This window comes from Oculina patagonica, chromosome 3, assembly GCF_052425735.1.
Source record: "Oculina patagonica isolate OP01 chromosome 3, crgOcupat, whole genome shotgun sequence".
NCBI lineage: Eukaryota > Metazoa > Cnidaria > Anthozoa > Scleractinia > Oculinidae > Oculina > Oculina patagonica.
This window is the reverse complement of record NC_135760.1, coordinates 22315589-22329759: the sequence shown is the minus strand read 5'-3', so window position 1 is coordinate 22329759 and position 14171 is coordinate 22315589. Positions and strand designations below refer to the sequence as shown.

The 14171-nt window shown below is 38.0% G+C and overlaps 2 protein-coding genes across 2 annotated transcripts; one reads left to right on the top strand and one right to left on the bottom strand.

The window, feature by feature from the left end:
* Positions 1–45: 45 nt before the first annotated feature.
* Positions 46–4947, bottom strand: LOC144645730 (uncharacterized). Its single transcript, XM_078505278.1, has 8 exons — positions 4795–4947; positions 4423–4712; positions 2118–3517; positions 1604–1735; positions 1263–1403; positions 960–1017; positions 812–878; positions 46–577 (listed from the first exon to the last, which is right to left on the bottom strand). Exons 1-8 carry the CDS (start codon positions 4902–4904, stop codon positions 355–357), a joined length of 2421 nt encoding a protein of 806 aa, XP_078361404.1. The 5' UTR covers positions 4905–4947; the 3' UTR covers positions 46–354.
* Positions 4948–7236: 2289 nt separating this feature from the next.
* Positions 7237–12115, top strand: LOC144645728 (uncharacterized). Its single transcript, XM_078505277.1, has 2 exons — positions 7237–8136; positions 11141–12115. The coding sequence occupies exons 1-2, from the start codon at positions 7783–7785 to the stop codon at positions 11189–11191; spliced, it is 405 nt and encodes a 134-aa protein (XP_078361403.1). The 5' UTR covers positions 7237–7782; the 3' UTR covers positions 11192–12115.
* Positions 12116–14171: the final 2056 nt, after the last annotated feature.

Genomic DNA, 14171 nt, shown 5'->3' with positions numbered 1-14171 from the left:
ATCTTTTGTCAGACACCACAAGCTGACAGTATTTCCACAGTTTTTTCAAGTTCTCTCAAATGTTTCTGTTAATACATGGCTAGAAACATAGTACATGCTGGTGCTCTAGATAGTCTAACCTTCACAAAGGACTGTGATGCTAAATAGGCCCAGACTAGTGGACTGGCATAGGCACTGATCACTGAAAGCACACTACCAACACATTTTTAAAACAACACTTCTAACAGTTTAGAAAACTTTAATAACGATTGAATGGTTGAGTAGCAATCACAATTCTTCACCATTGTTACAAAAATGCATGTGTCCACAAGTTAAAAGGTGGTAGCCCCCAGCTACATGTAGTGGGCAACTGGCTCAAAAATCAAGTTCTTCCAAGAGCGATTGTGGTATATCCACTTCACTTGTTGAGTCCCAGAAATTTGCTGGTAAAAAGCTATCTGTTGGTACTAATTCATCCTTGCCAATAGGTATCACTTTACAGTCAGTGAGAAGTTTAGCCACATCCTCCCAGCATGTTATAAGCCCACCTTCCTTGCTGGTCTTGGAATGTCCACAGCTGCATGGCTGTTTATTAGACCTGTTGATCAGAGTACTTGTATTTGTTGATATCACCATAAATAATCAACAGGCTCAACAGACCAATTCAAAATTTTATAAAAAATATGTGTTTCAGTGAGGGGGGATTTACATAGACTATGGGTTGTTGATATCAAATGTTGGATGTGCAAGAGATATATTTTGTCACAGACAATTTGAACATTGAACAGTAATACTATTTTTTTATTATACAAAGAACACAAATTAAAATTACCCTGCCGTATCCTGTGCTGTATTCATAGCAGTTGAAACATTCTGTTCGCCTCTGTTCTCACAAGAGTCTAGAAAGTAAAAGTAAGCTGAAAGTCAGTCATGAGTAGAAAACACCAAGCTGGCTTTATCTTGTTAGCAAGTACATTTACCATAATTCTCTGTGGAGGGTATCGTGAACAATGCAAGGGGCCGTCCTTTGTAGTGGACCTACACAGAAACACAAAGCAGTGGTTAAAAGGCTAATTGTCATTATCATAAACATGCCACTTTTCAGTATTTTATTGATGGTACATTCCCTTGAGATCTGTATATATAAACTCCCCACCCAATCCAAGACTACATGTAAAAGTTATTGTCCGGTAACTTTTTGGACCGGGACTTCCTTATTTGCACCCCCATCCCTTTTTTCTTTGATTTTCGCCCTTCCTGGGTTTTGATGAAAATGTACTTACCATCTTGTAAGCGTGAGATTGTTTAACAGTGTTCCAACTTCCTGTCACTGCTCTCATCCATGCCATTGGGGTACGAAAGGTCTCTCCTCCAGCAGACTCTATTAAACCTGTTGGCCTTAATGATGCTTCAAAACTCCTGCCCTATTAGAAATAGTTTGAAAAAATGTGTAGTAAATGTGAGATTAAAAGTTAATTTTTTTTTTGGCCTATGACTTGCCTGGGCCCCCCGCAAGTCAGCATGAAAAGTCACTTGTCCAACAGGAAAATCTACTTGTCTTTTTTTAGCCCTCTATTTTCCCCAAGTACCAGTAATAATTGACATTAATAATTAAAATCTGCACCTCAAACTGCATGGAAAGAACATTTGAGCCTGCTTCAATGATATTGTGACCAAGAAGGGTTTTCAGATCAGGAAGGTCTGAACCAAAAGAGTTTCTTCTTTGCAGACTCTGACCACTCTTGGACTGAACAGCCTGTGAGATAAAAAAAAAAACTGGTAGTTAAGATATGTTATGAAACAGGGCCGGGTTTGTTCAAAGCACGATTAAGCTAATCCAGGAGTAGCGTGAAATTTAACTTCGGATTTTTTAAACTTTCAGTGAGGATTTCTGCTATATATATTTCCTGTCCTCCAGGTTTGACATCAACTTATTTCAAACTCCACACATAGAAATAAGCTAAGCATATTTCACGTAAATAAAGAATCTGTCTGTCTGTCTGTCTGTCTATCTACCTATCTATCTATGCTACATTATTTATTGGAACAAAAAGACACTGATCTTGGATTGTTTCATGGGTTTAGTAAACTGCATTAAAAAATACCCCCACAGGAAGCTAGTGTTTCATAGTACTCACAGGTCCCTTTGAAGCAGGAGTCGCAGCTGTCATTCTGGCAGCCTGCAATGAGCTCTGTACCCCTGCAGTGTTCCTGGAGGGTGTGGTGTGCTGTGGTTGTATCCTTGTACTTTTTGGCAGGTGTGTTATTGTGATGGTGTTCTCCCTTGTACGAGAAATCAGGTCACTGTGGTTTGCATCTGTTGTTTGTTTACTCCTGTGATTGGCAGTTTCACTACCAGTGGGCAGGGGTGTATGTTGTAAGGCAGAACTGTTACTTACAGATCTAGCTGTAGAAACAGGCAGTGAACTGTTACTGAGAGATACAGTAGCTGAAATGGGCAATGTAAGACAAGAGCTTGTTACAGGTGTGTTACTAATAGAGAGCTGTGAAGTGGTTTGTGTTATCTGATCTTGCCAAGATGACTTTGTCGATGGTATGGTGATGATTGTGTTCAATGTAGGAACTTGTGTTGATTTTGCCACTGAAGAGCTGGAAATTAAACTCATTTCCTGTGTAACTGCTGTGGTGTTTGTTACTGATGTTGTGAATGTTTTATTGGACAAGAGTTTTGCTGCTGTAACTTGGTGTGGTTGGGTTGCCTGTGCCACTGCAAATGATGTAACACTTGTAGCAGGTCCTTGTGGTAACACATAGACCTGCCTATCTCCCACTTGACAGAGTTGCCCTCCAGTTAAGACAACATTTTGAACTCTTGGCTGATAGTTAACTGTAGGGGTTACTGAAGTCTGAGTCACACTTGAAATGTTGTGTGACATGGTTACAGGAGTACGACTTATCAATGTTGGGTGGTCAACCAGTGTTGTCACTTGTGAGACAGCTGAAGTGTCTGCGGATGGCGAGGAGAAAGGCTTCTGTGTATAAGTGGAAGGAACATTCATGAGGGAAATGGAAGTGTGCTTGCTGACAAATTGTTCATCACCTTGTTTCGATCCACTTTCAGGTATGGTTTTCGCACTTGTGGTGACTGCCGATGGATTCATATTTGATGCAGTTGAAGTCATGGGTAAGGATGGTCGAGTGCTCTGCTCTACTATTTTCTGCTGTGCATTAACCCCTCTGTTAGAGTTACAATGTAATTCTACTGCTGGTATAACATGTTTAGACACCGACTTTGCTTTCTGTTTCAATGCCTGTAACTTTTCAATTAGCTTTTTATGACACTGGAAGAGTTTTAACAACTCTTTTTGTTGAGTTGCAAGCTCAAGCAATTTGTGTTTTGTTTCAGATGTCCACTGAGATGAAGAGCTATCTTCACTACCCTGTGCCCTATTGCTGCAACGTGCAATTTCTTGCCTCTGCTGTTGCTGGTAGCGGGTAAAATCAGTAAGCTGAGTTTTGACTGTAGTCATGAGATGCTTTACTTGTACAAAGATTGGATTTTCTCTTGGTGCCACACCTACAATGCAATGACTGTTATTTGTAATTTCTATCATATTTTCCATTCTTCATTCCCATACTATCTAAACATATATCGTAAAGTTCCTAAAGTAACAACTTGCAGAGGGGTAGGGGGGGACTAACTTTCAGGTAGCCAAAACATGTACCAGATGTGAGCCAATCCATCCTGATAAAATAAAAATGTTCTCAATGTGTAAGATTGTTTCTCATAACAAACCATGCTTGAGGTCTACTTTCAAAGGGTCGTTAGTTTTGGAGGGCCACTACTTTCAGGATTTGCAAACTGCAATAAAATTTTTTTTATGCCTTTGTAGCTTAACGTTATTACAGGACCCTATGAAAATCACCAAAAGATTATTGAGTTTCAAAACTAAGGGAAAAAAGACATTTTGGGACCACCTCTGAGGGAGGGGGTTTCTAGGGGGAGGCTTCTCCCAAGGTCCAAACCCTTACCCTTTTTAAATAATTATGATTTTTGACATTTAATTATGATTTTTTTGGCAACCCTTTTGTATACCTTTCATACAAAATGGTATCCCTTTCACATACCAATAGTAGTCACACTATATCCCTTGGATTGAGTTATCCATTAAAAATAATTGAATGAAATAGCTGTTAGGTGTGTCTCCTCTTAGAGATATTTTAGAAGAGCATTTTAATTAAGTAGCTAACTGTCATTTCCCCCTACCGTTTTCTTCTTCAACTCTTTAAATCCCTGCCCCTTACAAGCAAAGCCTCCCCGTTTAGTCAATTATCGGGAGTACCCCCACAATCCCCCCCCCCCCCTCAAGGAAGTATTCCTCTCTGACATTCTCAGCTGGTTCATGAAACCAAGGGAAGTACATGCGTTGTGGCTTTTGAAACGAAAATGACATTATATTGTAAGCCTGTATACTCTCTGACCTTTCTTAACGTTTGACTCTAGTAACACCATCAGTTCCCCAATTTTCTCTTCCTGTTCCCTGATTAAGGTCAATTTTTCTTCTGCCGTCTTTTCCATGTTAGCAGTTGTAGCTTGCGAGCTCTGCAGTTCATGACAAACACGTGATTCCGTACAGCCTTCTGTTAGACTTTGCTTTTCTTTGTCCGCCAATTTCTGCATTTTAGCACTTGGAGGGAGGTACTCTGGGGAACCGTGGCCTGTAATTGTGCTCTCACTCTCTGTGAAAGTTTTCTGATGCACGTCATCCAACCTGTCATTTATGCAAGGAAGAAAAGAATCTTCACAAGAAAGAACTCACTTTCTTCCCTCGCGACACAAGAGTATAAACTTACCGAGGTATCGGAGTGATTATGGAAGGCGACATTTGGGACTGACTCGATATTATTGGATCTTCAGCATCATCACATATTGTTTCATCACTGTCATCCATTTCCATTTCCATTAGCAAATGTCGAACTACTTCTTTGCTTTTCCGTATAGTATCGTAAGGGAACTTGTCAAAAACTTACAGAATATCCATCCAAGTCAATGCCTCGTGTCCAGGGCCTATGCGTAAAAATTCAGAATGGCGGATGTAAAGCCCGGCCTCGCTGCGGTTCATTATACTATGATATGGATATTATATTTGGTGGCCTGATTTGGTTTCTAGCTTGTCGCTATATGCTAGCTTCAAGTCATGGTGGGCTCCAATCCAAATGCTCTCACTGTAGAACTGTCAGCTTTCATAGAGTGCTGTTAGGATTTGTTAACCGCAGTGACTCGATCGATCGAGTGTTTAACATCTTTGACCGTACTTCTTTTAAAAAACCGGGTTTAAAATTTAAGAGTGCACACTTAATTCTTCATTTCTCTGGTAGTTTTTAATAACGTCCATTTCTAAAACTTGAATATATATCTTACAGGAAAATAACGACAGGCAGCAGGAGATTTTTTAGTGCCAAACAAAAAGGGTGAAGCAACCAAGGTTTTTAGTGACCGAACACAACTGAAATCTAATGAAAAAAATAAATAGATAAAATAAAATAAATGCTTTCGTTAGAGGAATTTGTAAAAAAAATAAGCTAACAAAAATTAAAAAAAAAGAATTAAAAAAAAAAAAGTGCCGAGACCCGGGATTGTTCAGAACTCATGCGAGTTCTCCGGATTTGAACCAGGGACCTTCAGATCTTCAGTCTGACGCTCTCCCAACTGAGCTATCTCGGCACCGCTGAAAGATGGTGACAAAATTTTTATCCATATAACCATTGCGTTGCCGAAAACTCCAAATATTTTTAGGCTTTCTTCTTATATAATCCTTCCATAACAGCCAGCACCGTTTCTTTGGCGAAAAAAACATTTCCAGTCATTTGCAGACACATTCCACCAAGCATCTAAATCTTTCGGTCGAAATGCCGACAACTAGTACACAGGTTCTTCTGACCGAGAAAACCACACGGCACTGGGTAGACTGGGTACGATACTATAATACTCCAGCTTGGGGGTTTCTCAAAAGCGACAATAATTCCACCGATTGGAGCCAAAAAAAAGAACTTTTATACAGTGAAAGTTTTTTTCCCACGTTGCATCGGAGTTGACAAAATCACAGGAAAAGCTTATGCCGCGACCAAATTTCTGCAATGCACGAACTAGAGCTTCTCTTGATCCCAAGCAGGACAGCAGTTGTCACACAGCGTAAATTTTCCCACAAATTGTTATTTGTTTGTATGTTGCAACGTTATTTTACCCTAAAAGGCAACCAAAATAATATCACATTGAATGCTATTTTAAGATAATTTTGATTTCAGCCGGGGGCAATATACAGAAAGGAAGGAAAAACACCAACATTTGTAAAAGCTGCATGGATTTGGCGGCTCAGTGATTCGTTCTCGTTTTGCATAAACCACAAATTCTCGTAAATGTTTGAAATCTAATTTCTCCTCACAAACTAACACTTTGTCAATAAGACGGAAGAGGAGAATAAATAAAATGATCAACTAGTTAGGAAAATTGATATTTTTGGGCCTCATGGCTGATACGTTTAATATATTTTATGTTTTGGAAATTATCCCATACGTTTTTCACGTAATGAACGTTTATGAGTGTTACGCCGCCTGAAAAGGACGAAAGACCAATATTCTTTTTTTTTGATGGTTTTTTCTTGCTCAAAGAACAATTAAGTTTTGATGTTGTTATGAAAGAGTACGCCATAAATTTAATGCATTTTTTAAAAAAATCTCCCATGTCCGGTCAAGTTGTCAGGTCTTCGAACAAATATACGAAAATCATTAATTCAGTTTCCCCCTTGAATTTGAGCCTGTGTTAAAACTATCCATTACTGAATTGCTTTGTATTTCTCCGTTTCCTTTACAACGAAAGTGAATGACAAAAGAGTTTTACAGCCTCAAAGGAACCTTCAATTTGTCTAAATCGAGCGCGTTCTTCAAAGTTGAAAATAGGGGTGTTAGAATCTGAAAACTGATACCGTTTTTCCAGCATTTTCACCGCGAATGTCGCGGCGAATAATTTGGGATTCGAGGTCAATTTTCGTTGTTTTCGTTAAATGTTTGCGCCGTTCTCACGAAATCATTAGCTCAAAAGCGGAAAAACAAAAGCGCTTTTCTTTATCATTTCACCTCGGCTTTCACGGAAGAAAAATATTACCATCAAACTGTTTCCGACACCGGAAAATGGGCTGGTCGCGCTTGTGGTTCTAAATTACTAATACGAGTAGCTAGAGGGGTTTTTTTTTAAAAAAATGACCCGCTTTCATGAATAAATATTTTGCGTTTATTCAATGTCGCTTTCGTTTTTGGTTACAAAGACTTTAATATCAAAAGCTGGGCAGCATATTTAACACGCACGGAAAATGAAATTGGGATTATTGTTTTTGGTCGAACCAATGAAACACGATGAGTATAATAGAATGAAATTTTTTGCGTAGGAGCACTTGAGTAGCGGAACCATTTTTGTTTTATTTACTGTGGGGAGACATTAATGAGATAAAAAACAAGGACTAGGAATATGTTCTTATAAAGAGGCGACACGCTGATTTGGTGTATACTTTTCGCTTCGTGTTCTTGGGAGCCGAGTTTCGTCCTAGTTTGTTTGTTCACTTGACGGTGAAAGAAGCGCGGCAAGTCTACACAAGGCATCAATTCCTTGTGCCGTCAACAACCTTTGAATATAAACCAAGTATTAAAAAGGGGCCAGCATCTGCAACTTTCTCAAAAAGAATCGACGACCACAAAAACTTTGAAGGAACTGGATTGTAAAAACAATTCATATTGCCCATTCAGCGACTTTCGTATTCAACGAGGTATCGAGCCCAGCCAGCGTCGAATATGGAGCTTACTGGAATTGGTAACACCGAGGGCATTTTTCCAAACCAGGTCGGACACTCCTTCAGCAAGCTTCCGCGTTTCGCTCGTGTGAAACAGTTGAACAATGAAGCGGAGAGCTTCGCGTCGGTTGACGCCGACAATTCAGACTTTCTTGTGTCAGAAGGGGACGGCAGCGGCTGCGAAATGGACATTGCCGAGGATTATCCGAGTGACACACGAGCGATTACGAGGAAAGATTCGTCATTTTGTGTTCCCTTGATTCGCGTCGAGGATTGGAGCTTCTCGGAAAGTGATATGGAAGATGATTTCGAAGATTCCTTGCCTCCATTTAGCTTCGTTGGAACAAGGGAAAAGGTAAATCTTTCTGTTTTAATTAAGCACGAAGCTCGGTATTTCTTTATTCTATTTTTATCAGTTGATGCGTGTTGTTTTTTTTTCTAAAACAAAAGTCAGTCTTCCGCGGGGTCCCCCCCCCCCCACAACCCCCTCCAATCCCAGAAAGATATAAACATTGCCTTTGATGACGTCAAAGGTGGAACCTTTGTTTGGAAAAATTAATGAGAATATTTAAAGTGCAATACTTTCTGAATAGGCGTTAACCTAGATAACAAGGCATTTAGACCGGACTGGCTTTAAACTTAACACAAAACCACAGTTAACATGACAACTAAGATATAAAGTTTCACTCTTGAAATCTGCACAAAAGAACAAAATTTCGCACGGAATTTCGTCTTCTATAAAGAACACGAAGCAATAATATAATGTTCCAAACCGCGAGTATATTGCTTATCTAAAGGAGTTTAGTGCTGTGTCAAGTCAAGACTAGCGAATTTACTGTCTTCTTAATCAAACAATTTATCCATACGCTTTAATATTTTTCTCAGCCTCAAAGGCGATGCAAAACATGAAATCACCTAAAACTAAAGAAAGCTTAAATTTTACCTGCGATAAAAATCAACGAAAGTGGCAATAAAAACCTGAAATGTAATAAAAGTTTTATGAGAAATCGGAACCGGGTAGTAAATCTTGCAAATTGTTTGTTTGTCGGTCAGGCTTTGCAAGTCCCTTGTCAGGTCAGATATATAAAAAGCTTGGGTCATTGTTAAGTAAAACTACTTTTGTTTTTCAAGGTGACCACAGTTCTGTGTACAATTTTTAAAATTGAAAAGTTTGAGATTAAAATAAAATCAGTTAAAAATTTCTACAGGAAAATATACAATATTATTATGCTACAACGTGGCTTATCTGCTAAGGCAAATCAGTTTGATTTAGTGGTATTATTAAACGTAGGAAAGCAAAAACTATATTGCTTTGTGTGGCTGTCTGATGCTTAGTTAAAGTAAACTTTATCCATGGGCAATGTGATCAAAATGAAACGGGAAGGAAATAAAAAAGAACCCGACAAGTCAAACATCTTTAAATATATCCTGACTATGAAGAAGAAAGGAAAACAATTACTTGAAAATCTATTCATAAAAGTTATAGAAAAACAAATTGGAGTGCTCGGTATGTCATCAGAGAATTTTAGGAAGTAAGATTTCCGGCATTAAAAGCTAAATTTAGGAAAGATACAAGTGGATTTCTGAGTATGTAAACTAAGAATCAGTTTTTCCCAAAAGAGATCTTCACAGAATAAACAAATAAATGTGACAGGTATTTTTTAAGAGAAAAAAAAAAATAGAGAAACATTACATATGTGATGAAAATTTTGGGGAAGTATTAAGTAAGGGAAGACTTCTTTTTCAACCTTTGTAGTTTTTAAAAAAGAGACTTCGACAAAAGACAAAATTATCTCTTTTTTTGCTGTTGGCTACTTAAGTGCTAAGCTAAACTAAAACAGAACGATGTAATCAAACTGAACTACTGTGAACTTAATATATCTAAAAATATCGTTAAAAACATCAACATGTGTTAAAGATATAAATAGGCTCTTACTGCTCTAAAGCACTTTTTTCAAAGAAAATTCTGAAAAATAAAAACAAAAACGCAATTAGAGTGTCATGTAACTGGGGATGTTTAGGAAATGGAGTTTCCGATGATGACATCTAAATTTAGCACTGAGTGAAAAAAGTGATTTCCTAGCATAATGAAACTGTTTTTCCTCAGGTAAAAAAAGTTTGACGCCATGCCGAGGTATAAGTAATTTGCGAGAAAGATATTTTGGGAACCTTTTTCCTTTTTTTACATCTAACACACAGTTGTTTTAACGAGGCACATTAAACACGAACAGAAAGGTTTTTAATAAAAGATTTTGTGCAATTTAATGACTTGAAATAAAAAGCCATAAAGCGGATGATTTATGAGAAAAATCTAAGTACCCAAAATATATCCAAAAATATCATTTATTGCAAAAGAAAAACAAAACAAATGTAGAACAAATTTAATCACAAGTGATTAAAGAGGACTAATGCAAAAAATCTTTATAGGTTAATCACGATTTTTTCTTGAAGCAAAAACAAATTAAAATCTATATAATTGTAAGTCCTAAGGAGATCGGATTTCTGCTGCATGATGAATACTAAATTTAACAATGAATACAGATTACTTAATATGTATGACAGAATTTTAAATTCTCAAAACAGACCTGCACACATTTTCTGTAGTACTAGACGTAGATGTAGCAAATTTGTTTTATAAAACACGTGAACGAGTTTCTCTTTGGTGTCCAATTCCTCAATTCTTATTACGTGCATATTGATCTGTTGAAGAGAAAATAGGTTCTGATCACATAGGTTCCTGAAATGTTTTGCTTAACTACTTCTTCTCCTTGATATGTCTGGATCCCTAATTTGTTTTGCATTTCAAAATTAACGTTAAGTGCATCATCATGTCACCCCCTTCCAGGTTAAGGCTGAAGGGTTTTTTACTCGTACATTTGTGTCCAGGGGGGGGGGGGGGGGGGATACTCCGGCTTGTAAATGACGGGGATGATTGAATGGAGGCAAAACTTAGGACCCAAAAAAATCCCTAAGTCTTCCGACGTTACCTAAAAAAATCCCTGGACCAAAAATAACCCCCCAAAAAATCCCTTGTCAAATTACTCCTAAATTGCCAGGAGGGGCAATAACATAACACAAAGAACACTCGTTTTTTTATTCATCATACCATAAATACGCCAAGGCCACGCCAAGGAACTTTAGTTCGTTTTTTAATACCCAAAAAAATCCCCTATCTAAATCAAGCCACCCAAAAAAATACTTGCCAAATTACCCAAAAAACCCGCCAAAAACTAAAACCCAAAAAAATCCTTCGATCATCCCCGTCATTAACAAGCCGGAGTACCCCCCTCCCCCCTGGGCATTTGTGTTTCTTTCTTAAACTCCCTAACTGTCAGTTTCTCTGCCTGTTTTTGTTACAGAGCGCCACAGAGTCTTGCAAGAGTCGACTCAACAGATCTCGCTCCATCTAAAGTAAAACATCACCGTAAATTACAGAAAATGCGTTAATTTTAAAAGTATCCGCGAAGACATTTTTATCACAGATCGATTTTAAGATGAAACTTACGTAGTCCACTTATAATGTGTATAATAAATAATACTTTACCAGTAGTAAGCTTAAACTGGGTAATATGAGGGATGGGTAGTTAGAGTGTACTGTTAAATCCCTTCAATGGACATAATTTTTTTAAAACAAAAACGTACAACACAGAATCATTGTATCATTGTTTAAAAAAATCGTTAATACATTTCTTATACATCATTGTTAAAAAACAAAACCACTGAGACCATTGCACACATCTGAAGGTCTTGGTCGAAAGCCATGGAGTTCATATCTACTTTTATTGAGTGAGTGACTGCAGGCTCTTCACCCGGAAGAGATTTGAAAGTGAGAAATATTCTTAAATTTAATGATTCGACTTTATGATAATGATGGACAAGGTTTTTATAAGCCAAGTAAGTTGTATTTTGAGTTATAGAGTGGTTTTCACTTGAGTATCGAAAGCAATTCGCCACTTTTTCGACCAATCAGAAGTTAAACCAAAACCAATCGTGACTTGCTCACACACGTTTTCCCGCGCTTTGCTCCGGATTCATGTATTTACTTCGAGTTTTGATTGGTCCACTGGATTATCTTTGTCCTTTGCGATTGGCCGGAGTGATTACTTTGTCTACTTTGGTTTACGTCACTCGATTGAAAATTGCTCTATCTAAAGTGCAAATGTTGTATATAAATGTACAGTATATAATTAGAAACTTCCCTTTGGGTAACAAAAGTTGTAAACCTCTATTTAAAACAAAACTTTGGAAACTCTACATAAAAAGTTTAATTTCCTTGTAGTTATATAAGGTTACACCCGTTTGGTGTTTCTGGACTTAATGACAATAATAAAATTAAAATAAATAAGTGAAAATGTTGTCACTGTTTTGCTGTCTAAAAATTAAACAGTAGCTAACTAAAAAACATTTTGCGTTCAACTTCCCAAAAGATTAAAGAAACACAATGCCATGTTGTAAAAGTAGCTGATCGTTTTATTCTTGAAGCATTGCGCGCAACAGTTGCGGTTCGCGGTTCACTCTTCCCGGCGTTTTGATCCAGCTACCCTCGCGCCCAAGCCCTCCCGATTTTAGTTATCAGAACGTGCTTGACACGTCAGCGATGCTGCGCTAAATACCATAAATTTCCGGTTATAAGCCCCTCCCGGTTATAGGCCCATCTACCTGGAAACATCCGATTATAAGCTCCCCCGGATATAAGCCCCCCACTGCCGGATGACAGTACTGAACAGGGCTAAATGTTGCTTTATTATGCGTTTTCAACTAAAAACGTATTTCGATCAACACTCCCGTGGCTCGTTTCGAAACCTTTTTTTTTTTTTTTCATTCCGCTTAAAAGCCCTCCCGGATATAAGCCCCTCCGCTTATAAGCCCACACAAAACCCCTTACGAAGTTGTATAAGCCCAGGGCTTATAACCGGAATTTTACGGCATTGCATCGTGTAGTTACCCTGTTAGGGAGGGGGTAGGTGTGCTATTATTTTTCATGGGGAGGTGGGGACCTCGCCCCAAGGTCCAAACCTTGAACCTTTTTTAACAATTTTGATCGGAAAGGTAATTCGTTTGATAGAAAATGGTACCCCTTTCACATGCATCTTGTTTCTAAACTTTTCTACTTATGAAATGATTCGCCCGTTGAGTGGGTCTGTTCGAAATATTTTGAAAGGTCCTTTTTATCTCATTTCGGACAAAAAGTTTGGACACTTTGCTGAAACAGCTCAATTTACGCCTACAAAACACGAATAAGACTGAAACAACATCTGTGAAAATAATAGTTTTACTGCACCCTCAAGTTTTTACAGATACACCGACGCGAAAATAAGACAAATACGTATACTATTAAACCGTTACGTATCTCAAGCCGTGTCTCAACTAGAGTTCGCTCTATAAAGCTTTGGAGCTCAAAGTGGCTTAATGATCTGCAACAAGATCTTCAAAAGGATAATCTGGTTCTAGCTCCTTAGTTACAGCTTCCACTATTTCTACCATCTCAAAACCCTTCCTTTTTTATATCGAGTTTCTTTGTGAACTTAAAACAGTTATACTGTATGTTCTGTAAATATTTCGGACACTATAAATTTCGGACGGTTTTATTTTCGGACACTTTTTTTTGTCCAAAATTGAAATAATCCGAAAGTTTTTGCAAGAAATGTATTTGTTTTTCACAACAGCAAGAAAATTCACATGTTAAGTGCAACTTAAGGCCCCGTCCACACTGACCCGGGTAAATTTGAAAACGCATCTTTTTCCCCCGTTAGGCCAACCGTCCACACTAAACCGGCGTTTTCGGTCACCGAAAACGGAACTTTTCAAAAACGCTAACCAAAGAAGCGTATCGTTTACAAATTTACCCGGGTTAATGTGGACGGAAAACATTTTACGCGGCGTTTTTAAATTTCTCCGTTTTTAATTTTACCCGGGTCAGTGTGGACGGGGCCTAATTTATACCGTACCACGACATAGATAGATGAGATGTCAAATAAACGTCATTCGGTGTACCTTCATGTCGCAATTTTTACATCTATTAGATAAAGCACATAAAGTAACCCTTTCGAAAAGTTAATCAACTTTTGTTGGCCCAGCAAAACCCTGTTTGTTTTCTGCGAGCTCAACGCGCCGAATTTTCTTAATTAAAGCAAGGGTGGATTTCGTAAATAATTAATTGTAAAGACATTATGAATAGGGCTGGATTAAGTTTGTGCTTACTTTCATTTCGCTTATCGCTAATAAAAACGTTATTTGCATAACAGTCGAGTGCCGCATTTGACTTCCAAAAGACTCACTGTAAATTAATTTCAGCTTTTGTTGTCTGAGTATACACTTAATGAACCACGCCATATCTTGTCGTGGTTGTTTCTGAAGAGTACACTACATAAAGAACTTTGACTTTCTAAC